This window comes from Cololabis saira, chromosome 19 (genome assembly GCF_033807715.1).
Source record: "Cololabis saira isolate AMF1-May2022 chromosome 19, fColSai1.1, whole genome shotgun sequence".
NCBI lineage: Eukaryota > Metazoa > Chordata > Actinopteri > Beloniformes > Belonidae > Cololabis > Cololabis saira.
In genome coordinates, this window is record NC_084605.1 from 19090535 (window position 1) to 19102349 (window position 11815).

The following is an 11815-nucleotide window of genomic DNA, read 5'->3' on the forward strand; positions in this document are numbered from 1 at the left end:
TGCACTAGTACCACATCAGCCCGGCGCGATATATACATATGTACACATATATACATATATATACACGTGTATATATACACATATATACATATACATATGTATATATGTCTATGGTTTTGTCCCCGTTTGTTTTTCCACAGCCAGGTGAGAAGTTGGGTTGGGGTGAAGCTGCTGTGATCAGCGCCGACATGAACAAAGCGGTTGCGCAATCGAGTACGTCACCGCAGCCTCACCCCAACCTGCCCACTTCTCCCCTGGCTGTGGAAAAACAAAGGGGACAAAACGGGTGGAGCCGCGACGAGCCGCGCCGCGCCGTGTCGGGCTGATGCGGTACTAGTGCGAAAGCGCCATTAGAACCTCGCCAGAATGGTTACAGAAAAAGTATCTGCTTGGAGCGGCTCCACCCGCCTCAGCCCCTAGTGCAAAAGCGCAGGACGGGGCCGTGGCGGGTAGAAGCGAGCTGATGCGATTTTATTATACAGCACAAACGTCTGTTTGGTGATCCAACTCTGAGGTGCAGATGTTCATAAACCTGGTGGCTGACAAGAGAATTAAAAAAGGGATGTAGACGGGCTGTTTTTTTCTCAGCCGCTCGCGGCTCCAGCTGATTTCTCATCAGCGCCCACATGAACAAAGGTGTTGCGCAATCGAGTACGTCACAGCAGCTTCACCCCAACCCAACTTCTCACCTGGCTGTGGAAAAACAAATGGGGACAAAACCATAGACATATGTATATATGTGTATATATACACGTGTATATATATGTATATATGTGTACATATGTATACATATGTATATATATCTCTGGACAAAACGGGTGGAGCCGCGACAAGCCGTGCCGAGCCGGGCTGATGCTAGAGGTCACACCCCCTGGAGATGTTATCTCAGAAGAAACTCCTTCCGAGGCCACACCTGTTGTACATCTTGATCCAACAGGTATTTCAAAGATCAAATCTTTGCAACTATTTGTACCAGATCTGTTAGAGGTCACACCTATTGAAGACTTTATTCCAGAAGAATGTCCCTCAGAGGCCACACCTGTTGATCTTGAACCAAAAGTTATTTCAAAGATCAAAACTTTACTTTTCGTACCAGAGGATCTGTCCGAGGTCATATCTTAGCAAGTCTTAGTACCAGAAGATCTGTGCGAGGTTTCATCTGTGGAGGACTCCGTGTTTCAGCAGCAGTCAACAGAGGATCGTTGATGAAGCATTTGTTCCTGAAGTGAATGATTCAGTTGAAGTCATCACAAATGACGGAAAATTTGAACAGGTTGGTCCCTTTTATAGTTAAAACATTACACAGAGGATCCTTTTTTTTTTGGTAGACATTTTAGATTCATTTTAAAAACATATTTAATTACAATTTTAACATTTTATTTACTTTTTTTTTTTTTTTACATTTTAAAAAATATTTAAAAATTCAAACATCTGTCTGAGCTTTGAGTAGCCAGAGTTTCAGTCATTTTGTCTTTCAAAATGTCTTCAAAAGAAGGGAGGAATATGAACAAGTCAGCCATCACAACATTAAAAAAAATCTCCACAGTATTTAATTCATATACATTTTAAACCCCAGAGTAGATTCAACTGATTTAAATTAAAAATTGTAATTTGTGTTAATCTCATCAATTTCCAATGGCCGTTTTTTTACAATCTTTTTTATGCTGATATGTCTTTTTCAGCATTTCATTTAAGAAAATACAGGAGGGTAAATTATTCTTCTGAAAGTCCTAAATCCATGTTTTTTCGTGTGGAAGGATCACGTTATTCCGTGCAGATCCTCCCCACCCCATCTGGCGCCCCGACTGGCCAGAGGGGACATGTGTAGCCCAGGACTGTGTGCATGTTTTTGTGAGGGTAGCTCACATTAGCTACCAAGGGAGAACATGCAAACTCCACACAGAAAGGCCCTTTCACCAACCCCACCCAGGGTGTGGTGCTGAAGTCATGGGGGAACTAACACACGCACTTCAGCGCCCACAGCGTCCCCTGCAGGAATCGAACCTGGGTAGCTGTGAGACGGCTGCACTACCAGATGCGCCACCGTGCCCCCCTTTGTTGTTGTTTTTTAACAAAAAACTGGACTGTGCAATAACTGTGCAATATTACATAACACTTATTTATTTTCTATCCATATAATTCTATTTATGGCACTGCACTTTTTATTTTTTTATTTCTATTTTTGTTTTTATTTTCATCTTTATTTTTAATTTTGTATCTTTTTATCTTTATATGGGTGTTTGGTTTCTGGGGTTTCGGTAAATGACAGTGCTGTGTGAGTGAGATGGAGATGTCAATTTCCCCGAGGGAACCTCCCAAAGGGATAAATAAAGTCGACTGAATCTGAATCTGATAAACGTACCTGTTATTTCTGTTGTTTTGTTTGTTTGTTTGTTGTTTTTTACTCGTCATATGCTTGCCCTTTTTTACTTACAGACGTGGCACATTCAATCTTATTGTAATAGTTGTTCAAAGACATAAAGACCACCTTCTACTCTGCCATCATTCAGTCTGTTCTCTGCACGTCCATCACTGTCTGGTTCAGATCGGCCACCAAACTAGACAGGCACAGACTGTAACGGACAATTAGGTCTGCAGAGAGGATAATTGGGACTAACCTCCCATCTATCCAGGACCTGTACCGGTCCAGGACCAGGAAACGGGCAGGTAACATCTCTGCAGACCCCTCACACCAGGACACAGTCTGTTTGAACTCCTCCCCTCTGGACGGCGCTACAGAGCACTCAGTGTACGCCAAAACCTCCAGACTCAGAGACAGTTTCTTCCCCCAAACTGTTGCTCTGATGAATTCTCATCACTCATAGAGTCTCAGAATAATCAATCACTGTGCAATAATAATAATAACCACAATCATATGCTGTAACAATGCACCTTTCAATAACCATGTCTACCTCATACTGCTGCACCTTTCACTTTTTTTTAAATTGTATATATTTATTTATTTCGTGCATGGTGGTCAATCTACACACCCATGACCGAAAAGGAGCAGGATGAAGACAAGTCTTATGTTACCTGCCCCTTATTAAATACCAAAACAAAAGAACAGTCAATGTAACCAATATTTACAAAAATATACACTTAAATAGAACCAACCACAGATATTAATAATACTGCTTAATTCCCAGTCTATTCATGATCATATAACTTAAATATTTTATCTTTATACATTTTTTTGAACCTAAGTGAATTTGTGCATTCCTTTAAATCATTCTGTAGAGAGTTCCACAGTTTTACTCCCACAACCGATGTACACATCTGCTTAAGAGTGGTCCTTGCATGCTGATGTTTGAAATTATATTTCCTTCTATGTTCTATATCTTCTGGATTTGAAAAAACAAACAACTGCTGTAGATTACTTGGTAATAGTTTTCTTTTTGCCCTATGCATAACTAATAACGTCTGTAACTCAACTATTTCTTTAAATTTAATAAGTCCTGAATTAATAAATAATATGTTGGTGTGTTCTCTGTAATTTGCTTTATGAATTATCCTCACTATATGTTAATAGGAGCTGTCATTTGCCTATTTACTGCACAGTGAGTGAAATAACCAGAGTTAAATTCCCTGCCTTGGCCAATAAACGTGATTGTGATAAAGACCTTGGTGACCCTGGAGAGGATTTGAGTGTAATCGTCCTCCAGAGCAGGAGCTGGCGCTGATGCGCCTCCATCTCGATGCTGTCCGCAGTAAAACAACAGAAGAGGAGTCATTTGTTTAGTTTATTTGTTTGTAGGTAGTTCCGCCTGTGTTGTATTTCAGAGAGATAATGCGACAATGGTTTCTTAGACTTGTGGACAGCTGGCTGTCTTAAATCCACCGCGCCCTCCTCAGGTTGGTTTATCGTCTGGGCAGCAGCAGAAGCAGAGCTGCTGAGAGAGACTTTCAGAGACTCCTGCACTCCTGCACCACCTCTGCTCACGTGTCCTGCTCAGCTTGTCGGTTATGTGTCCCCCACAGCTGAGGACGCTGGTGTTCGTGGCCTGGCTGCTCGGCTACGTGTTCTTCCTGCTGTCGGCCCGCAGGATGTGGACGGGCAAGTACGTGCGCGGCCCGCTGGCCCGGGCGCTGCTGCAGAACATCGGGAACGAGAGCGACGCGGCCTCAGCTGAGGCGCATGCGCAGGAGGTAGGAGCCATGGAGGCATTTAGGGTACCAGCAAGGTGGGCCAGATGTGGCTCGGGGTCACCAGCTGGGTGTTACTTCCATGATTGCAAACTGGTCCTAAACAAGGTCCAGATCAGAATTTTCTATTTGTCCCTTTATGGTCTCAACAAGTTGTGTTTCTCAAGGTGAGTGTGACAGCCTGAACTGAGCCACATGTCCACCAGATGTGGCCCAGAAAGGTCGTGAGTTGGTTTTGACAGGTGCTGTCAGGTCAGGCATGGCCCAAATCTGCATTTCTAACCTGAGCTAAATGTATCAGATGGGTTTCAGAGTAGATTGTCACATGTGGGGGTAATCTGAGCAACCATAGCTTCATTGCACCATGATACAAGTGACTGTGTCATCAACACAACTATCCAGACTTTGATGACAAGCTGGTGACGATGATTAATTAGAATCAGGTGTGTTAAAGCAGTGAAACATCTAAAACATGCAGGACACCGGCCCTTCTGGGATTCAGTTTGACACCTGTCTGTGCATTAAGGGTACCAACAAGAAGGGCCAGATGTGGCCATGAGCTGGGTGTTACTTCCCTGATGGCAAACTGGTCCTAAAACATGGTCCAGATCTGAATTTTCCATTTACTACTACTGTCATTTAGCAGATGCTTTTATCCAAAGCGACTTGCATCTGAGGGAATTTTGCCCAGGGAGCAATTAGGGTTAAGGGCCTTGCTCAGGGGCCCAGCATGGTTCATCTTGGTTGCCATTCTTGGTTTTGAACCTGGGAACCAAGCCCACCTCTGTAGCCACTAGACTACCACTCTCCATTTGTCCCTCTATGGTCTCAACAGGTTGTGTTAACTCAAGGTGAGTGTGACTGCCTGAGCTGAGCCACATGTCCACCAGATGTGGCCCAAATCTGCACTTTTTAGAGGCTGTGGGTCACGACTGACCCTTCCAACGCTTTCTGTCACTGATGTCGGAGTGGGTTCATGACATTTGTGCTCCCTCTGGTTCATATTATACAGCTACAACTGAAGTTTGGTCCTGCTCATGGATTATGGGCCGTGTTTGGACCCACAAAGCACCGAGCAGTGCCATGACTGAGGCATAAGTGCCCAAATGATCCCAGATTAAGCCAGAATTCCACCCAAAAGTAGAAGAAGAAGGGATGGTGCTGCTGTTCTCACTTTATTTATTTATTCAAGTTTTTATGATTGTTTTTACAATCTACCTTTCAAAAGGTATGTTTTTTTTTTTTTATGCCAGCAGATATTGATGTCTATGTACGAGTTTAAAATACTTTGGTAATTTGAAGTTGGAAAAGAAGATTTTACATAGACATTGTGCATTTCTTTCTTTCTTGAGCAAAGTATGTTCATTTAGTGAACATTGTCAACAAGAACAATAGAGTTGTAGGGTGGTACCTGAAATGTAAGTACCGGTAGATGTAAGCTGCAGGACAAACTGCTTATATAAACAAGGATATATGAGCTGTTTTACTGAGTGTAGAGTAACCAAACCCACACTAACGGTGCTATAGGAAGGTTTATGATGGACTTTGCTGCTTTATTGATCTATTAAAACACCTGCTGTGACTTGAACTGCAAAGATCAGGAAGAACAAAGGTGACATAACGTTGAAAGTTCTTGTGAAGTCGATTGTTTGGGAGTAACGTTTTTTCTCCCCACTTTTGATGGATTTTCAGGCCAATGATCTTGACACAAGTTTCCTCTGAAAGTATTCACCTAATGTGCTATAGCTAAGGCTTTTTTTTAACAAACTATTACACTTATGGGGGTGTTTATCATTTTTATGTCTGTTTTCTTTTTACTTAATGTTTGCTGAAGCATCTGTCACAGGTGGACCCATATTTCCAGACGTATATTAAGGAATTCAGGCAAAACACTTGTTGTGAATTAACCAAATGTAAAACCTGTAAAAACGAAATACTAATAGATACCGGTACATTTTTATTTTGTCATTGGTGTTGAATGAGTTTCATATTAGTTCATTGTATTGATTCAGCTACTTTAGTGACATCTAGAAGAGAAATTTAGTTTCTTGTATAAACATGCAGGGAAACAGCGTAGTAAGAGTCCCCTATTCAAGTCGATAAAAGCTATAAAATTCCTCTTTTTCTAGTAATTTTTTCTCTCCTATGTGTTAATCATTTTAGTGGTACCGTTGCTGCCCCGACCTGCTGGGGGAATCAGTGCGACCTCTATTCATCCAGAGCCACCTGGACTCGGGCACCAAAGCTTTTCTCAAGCGGAGTGCAGAGAAGTCTGGCTGGCTGTTCACGCAGCTGTACCACTCCCTCGTATCCACGGTGCTGAGTCCTCTCGTGTCACGGACCTCCATCAATGGGTGAGTGCCACGACCGATCTCTGCCTCACCTGGAGTGTCACCATGGTCTTGATGCACGCCGTCTCTTGGTTTGCTCTCTGTCTCAGGTTTCTGAGTCGGGGATCAATGTTTGTGTTTTCAGCCGAACAGTTCAGACAGCTGCTCCGCGTTGAGCTGGACTGGAACGCCGAGAGGCTCCTGGACCTCGGAGCTGGGGACGGGGGGGTCACAGAGGTGATGGGGAACCACTTCAGACAGGTCTACACAACTGAAGTCTCCGGGCCCATGAAGTGGCATCTCCAGAGGAAGAACTACAAGTGAGTCAAAGTTTTGGAAAACTGTGTATCATGATATTTGTATAAAGTTGACAGTTTGTTGTCATGGTGGGACTAATGCCTGATGTAGACTGTTAACTGTTGTCTTTGAAATGATCTCATTTCGGCCTCGTTTTGACAATGTCCTTCCAAGAATTTGGCCGACTTAACTAGCGCCGAGTGGGGATGTGTGTGTCTGGCTTTTGCGTTCAGAAACCAACAGTCTTTATCAAATTAGTTACCCCCTCTATTAAATAATGTACTCTTATAACAACAATCATAAACTCTAAAATCTAAAACTGGCTGAGTTTCTGAACAGTCACTAAGAAACGGCGTCACTTGTGCTTCTTTTTCATACATTTTATTAACTGTATTTCCTGGAGTTAGAGTAGGATTTTAGGGAGTAGTCCGAGTGAAATGAATGAAATAAACTCCAGTGTGTTAGGGATGTTATTATTACATAATGTGGCTTTAATAGGTTTTGTGTTGATTTTTTTTTTTAACTTTTGCCGTTAGTTCACCAACTTCCTGTTGTTTTTTCTTTCTTTAAATCCAGGATTTATTGATTTACCTAGTCTTTAAGTGAATAAATACAATTCTCTCCATCTGCAAGTTCCTTCTGTGACTAAACTGTTGTCCTTCTTTCCCTCTGTCCACTCCTTCTGTGCAGAGTGCTGGACATCGATGAGTGGCAGCATGTTGGTCTCCAGTACGACGTGATCAGTTGCCTGAATCTGCTGGACCGCTGCGAGGATCCTCTCCAACTCCTGCGGGACATCAAGAGATCCTTGGTTCCCAAAACGGGACGAGTCATTCTGGCTGCTGTTCTTCCCTTCCAGCCTTATGTAGAAATCGGTCAGTGAGATATATGAGTTGCATGTGGGGACAGAATATTGGCTTGTGGCACCATTAGCATATTTGGGATGTTCCCCTGCTTTAAACAAACCCTGATACAAATGATGGCATCATTAATAGACTCATGCAGACCTGGATGACGAGCTGATGATCCAGTGAGTTGAATCCAGTGTGTTTCTGCACAGAAACATCCCAAACATGCAGGACAGCAGCATTTGAAGACCAGCGTTCAACACCTGACCCCTTAACAAATAAGAGCACTTTTTTTCTCTTTCATTTTCATAGGAGGAAAATGGGAGCGTCCGAAAGAACACCTCAAAGTGAAAGGAAAGACGTGGGAGGAGCAGGTCACGTCGATGTCCAAGAAGGTCTTCCGGAAGGTGGGCTTGGAGGTGGAAGCTGTGACCCGGCTGCCTTATCTCTGTGAAGGAGATATGTATAACGATTACTACGTGCTTGACGATGCCGTTTTTGTTCTGAAAGCTTCAGACGAGAGCGAGGAATCTGATCACTAAATGCCGAACGTACTGTGGGAATGTGGGAACTTCTTCTTGTGGGAACTTCTTACTTTGCTGTCTAAGCTTTATCTCTGTCTGTTGCCTCTGGGGTGAGTATGTATAATTTATAAATGCGTTGGTCTTTGACTCATGTAGAAACTGTGAGTCAGGGGTGAAGCTCAGGTACGGGAGTTCCTACTTTAACCAGCCATCCTGTGTGACAGTGATACCTCATCTTTTCATGCAAAAAGCCTGTTGGCCTGAATGACAATTGAACAGACAATTAGTTCTTCTGAAGCATTTCCCCAAGTTTTGGGTGTCTGTTCTCCAAAGTCTGTGACTTGTGTTAACTAGGAGGATTTAACAGCCAATATTTTTGTCTTCAGTGATGGCAAAACCCATACAAGGTATTTTTAGAGTGTGTTTTGTTACTTAAACAGTAACTACTGACAGGTGGCAAGGACGGTATGATGTTTAAATGTATTATTATGAACTGGTTTTGGACACGAGGAGAACCGCTCTAAAATCATACTGTATCTTTGGGGCAGCTGTGGCGCCGGGGAAGAGTCTTCATTTTCCAGTTGGAAGATTATTGGGTCCAATTATCAGCCCCTTATGTGTCAAAGTGTCCTTGAGCAAGACTCTGAACCCCCCACAGTATCCCCAGAGAACAAAAGTGGTACTTCATTTCCTCATTTAAGCCCTTGCTCACAAAACAAAAACCAATTAGCACAGCTTTAGCGCTAATACATAACATAAGAGTGAATTTCTGGGGTGGTCTGACTTCAACTTGGGCTTTGTTGATTTTTTTTTTATACATATATATATATATATATATATATATATATACATATATATATATAATATAAGCATTTAGTTAATTCTTTTAAATGTCCTCTGGTGCTGTATCTCCTTAAAACATTGTTGGGTGCTCAAGAATATGGTGCACAACAGAGTATTCATAAAAATGTGCCGTCATTCGTGCAGTATGTGTTACATCTTCCTTAATAAAAGCTGCACAGTTTTACATTTATTGGCTCCATCTTTTTTTTTTTTTTTTTTTTCCCCTTTCACTGAAGGATACATACCTATTTCACACACGTTTGCACCATCAGGCGCATTAGTGAAACATCCGGGACGTGTTATCGTCCAAACACCAAAAGACTTCAGAACAGAAGCACCCTTTTCAAACATGCTCATATAACTTCATAGCAGGATTCCATGTTTTTAAATCTGCATGGCGACTAAAGAGATAAAGAAAGTGCAGCACGATGTGTAAAACTAAACTGATGAAAGCAACACATGTGGGTGCTTTGCCTATGTAGAATTTCCCCCACTCTGTATTGCTGGAAAACATGGTCTCTCTCTAATATGAATTGTTGTAAGTAGCCTACGACAGTTGAGATGTTTTCTAGTGTAAAGGGGTTAAATGAGACTACAGCATTACTTTAAGGTGCTTGAATCACATAACCTGCCAAGTAAACTATTTTATAATGTAGCTGTGAACCAGGTATCATCTTTATTTGATCCCACCATGAGACCAGAGGTCACACTCAGACATGTTTTGGAATTCCCAGGTAAAGTATGTCTGATACCTTTTGCTTTTTCATTTCAGAGTCACTCACTTTTTCTGATTTTTCTCTCCACATTGCAGTGTGTCAATTCATGGAACTTCTTCATGTCCTGTAGACTTTCCTTTCAGTGACATTTCATATTTGACCATTATGGCTTTTAAAATCAAAACAAATGACTACCTTATAATTCAATTAAAATACTTTATTCATCTCCAAAGGGAATTTAATTGTTAATTATTAACTTATTAGAACTGATTACAGTCTTATCAATGAAAATGACAAAAAGCCTGCAGTTTGCTAAGGGAAGAACTATGAGACAGGATGGTGAGAAATCCAGTGAAGAATAGCTAATAGTATGAAATCACACATACATCATACACAGGGGCAGCCTCTGATCCGAACCCGTTTACGGGCCAGTTGGAACGATGATGTGATGCCATGTGCATTCAAAAATCTCTTCAACTGGAACAATTTCTGAGGTCTGAGAAACATAATCTACCTTGACTTAATCCAGCATGGCTGCTAGTCGCATGTCAGTAAATATTATTTATTTTATTACTTTATTTTATCAATTATAACTGTTCTGTCTTATTTTACTCAAATCAAGACAGACTTGCACATAATACTGTTTACTTCTCATCAATGGACATGTGCTACTACACTGTTTGGATATGTGAAACACCATGCGTAGTGCTGTTAGGAAGTAGTATTGCAGTGGTTAGCAGCAGTGATGGTCAGTACAACATTAGGAACGATTCATGGTGTTCATGTTGAATGAAAAAGTTCAACGCAACCTTCCTGTGAGCCTCCTTGCTTTCTCTAACTTGTAGGCAGGCAGAGGTGGGTAGTAACGAGTTACTTTTACTCCGTTACATTAACTTGAGTAAGTTTTGGGAAATCTTGTACTTTTAGGAGTAGTTTTGAATCACTATACTTTTTACTTTTACTTGAGTAGATTTGTGAAGGAGAAACTGTTACTCTTACTCCGCTACATTAGGCTACATTGAGCTGTTACTTTTCTTTTATCCCTTTTATCTGCGTCAATCTCATGACATCACTGAGTGATTCTTTGGGAAAAATGTTTGTTTTTGCATGTTTTGTCACATTTACACAGACTCAAACACACACAGAGTTACTATGAGTTCATGGGCTTGTTCTAGTTCTGCCTGGTTTAAAAAAAGAAAAGTACAAAGGCTTGGAATTTTGTGCTACTTGTGCTTAATTTATTTTTTTATTCTGTTATTTTATTTATTATTTATTAAAGTACTTGAATTTACTTTAAGATTATTTTAATTTAAGCTATTTTTTATTTTTATTACTTTTAATTTATTTTATTATTTTATTGATTTAATTTGCCTGAAGATGATAATTTTGTACTTTTGTCTGTTTGAATGGTTGTGTTAAATAAATCAGACGTTACTCAACAGTTACTCAGTACTTGAGTAGTTTTTTCACCAAGTACTTTTTTACTTTTACTCAAGTCATTATTTGGATGACTACTTTTTACTTCTACTTGAGTCATATTATTCTGAAGTAACTGTACTTTTACTTGAGTACAATTTGTGGCTACTCTACCCAGCTCTGTAGGCAGGTATATTGTTATCCCTCTCAACTGTCCAGATAAATTAATTGCACAAGCGCCAACAATTTTCACTTCCAGAATGAAGCCAATTGCAGTTCCTTGACTGACCACTGGGGCATGGCTGCAAAAGTGAGTCAATATCCTTTGATCCTTTTGTTAAAATGTCCAACTTTCCAGCAGAATTAAATATATTTATAGCCTCGTTCACAAAATGCTGTTAGTCTTCATGACTAGATTTCACATTCCAGTCAAATGTACGACGGATGCTTTTTTTTTGTGCCACATCAGGGAATATTATATATTGCTCTATATAATATTATATATTTATAAATATAATTATATAGCCTAATATATAAATATAATTATGGGCGTGGATTTTTTGATTTGCAGCTGTCTCAGTCAATGGTCATCTTTCATCGCTTCCTCATCTGTCATCGCGTTTGAAACAAAGCTTGGTCAAAGAGCCAGCAGCTTGTGATAACCTGGCATCTGCGAGACTAAATAAAGGGATATTCTG

General features: G+C 40.8%; 1 protein-coding gene across 3 annotated transcripts; it reads left to right on the forward strand.

Moving 5' to 3' along the window:
* Positions 1 to 983: 983 nt before the first annotated feature.
* Positions 984 to 8199, forward strand: mettl9 (methyltransferase 9, His-X-His N1-histidine). Of its 3 annotated transcripts, none has more exons than XM_061707795.1 (6): positions 984 to 1273; positions 3979 to 4146; positions 6307 to 6497; positions 6584 to 6793; positions 7461 to 7645; positions 7931 to 8199. In XM_061707795.1, exons 2-6 carry the CDS (start codon positions 4045 to 4047, stop codon positions 8158 to 8160), a joined length of 918 nt encoding a protein of 305 aa, XP_061563779.1. In that variant the 5' UTR covers positions 984 to 1273; positions 3979 to 4044; the 3' UTR covers positions 8161 to 8199. The 3 variants fall into 3 exon arrangements, with proteins under 3 accessions (XP_061563779.1, XP_061563780.1, XP_061563778.1); XM_061707796.1 differs by lacking the exon at positions 984 to 1273 and adding an exon at positions 3706 to 3852; XM_061707794.1 differs by lacking the exon at positions 984 to 1273 and having other exon boundaries at positions 3964 to 4146.
* The last annotated feature ends 3616 nt before the right edge of the window (positions 8200 to 11815 follow it).

What these genes read in the sequence shown, in the direction of transcription:
- mettl9 (XM_061707794.1), top strand. Translation starts at nt 3,964, where the DNA reads ATGTGTCCCCCACAGCTGAGGACGCTGGTGTTCGTGGCCTGGCTGCTC. An exon ending in CTGAGGCGCATGCGCAGGAG is followed by an intron (nt 4,147 to 6,306) that starts GTAGGAGCCATG and finishes TAATCATTTTAG; the next exon opens with TGGTACCGTTGCTGCCCCGA. An exon ending in CTCCAGAGGAAGAACTACAA is followed by an intron (nt 6,794 to 7,460) that starts GTGAGTCAAAGT and finishes CCTTCTGTGCAG; the next exon opens with AGTGCTGGACATCGATGAGT.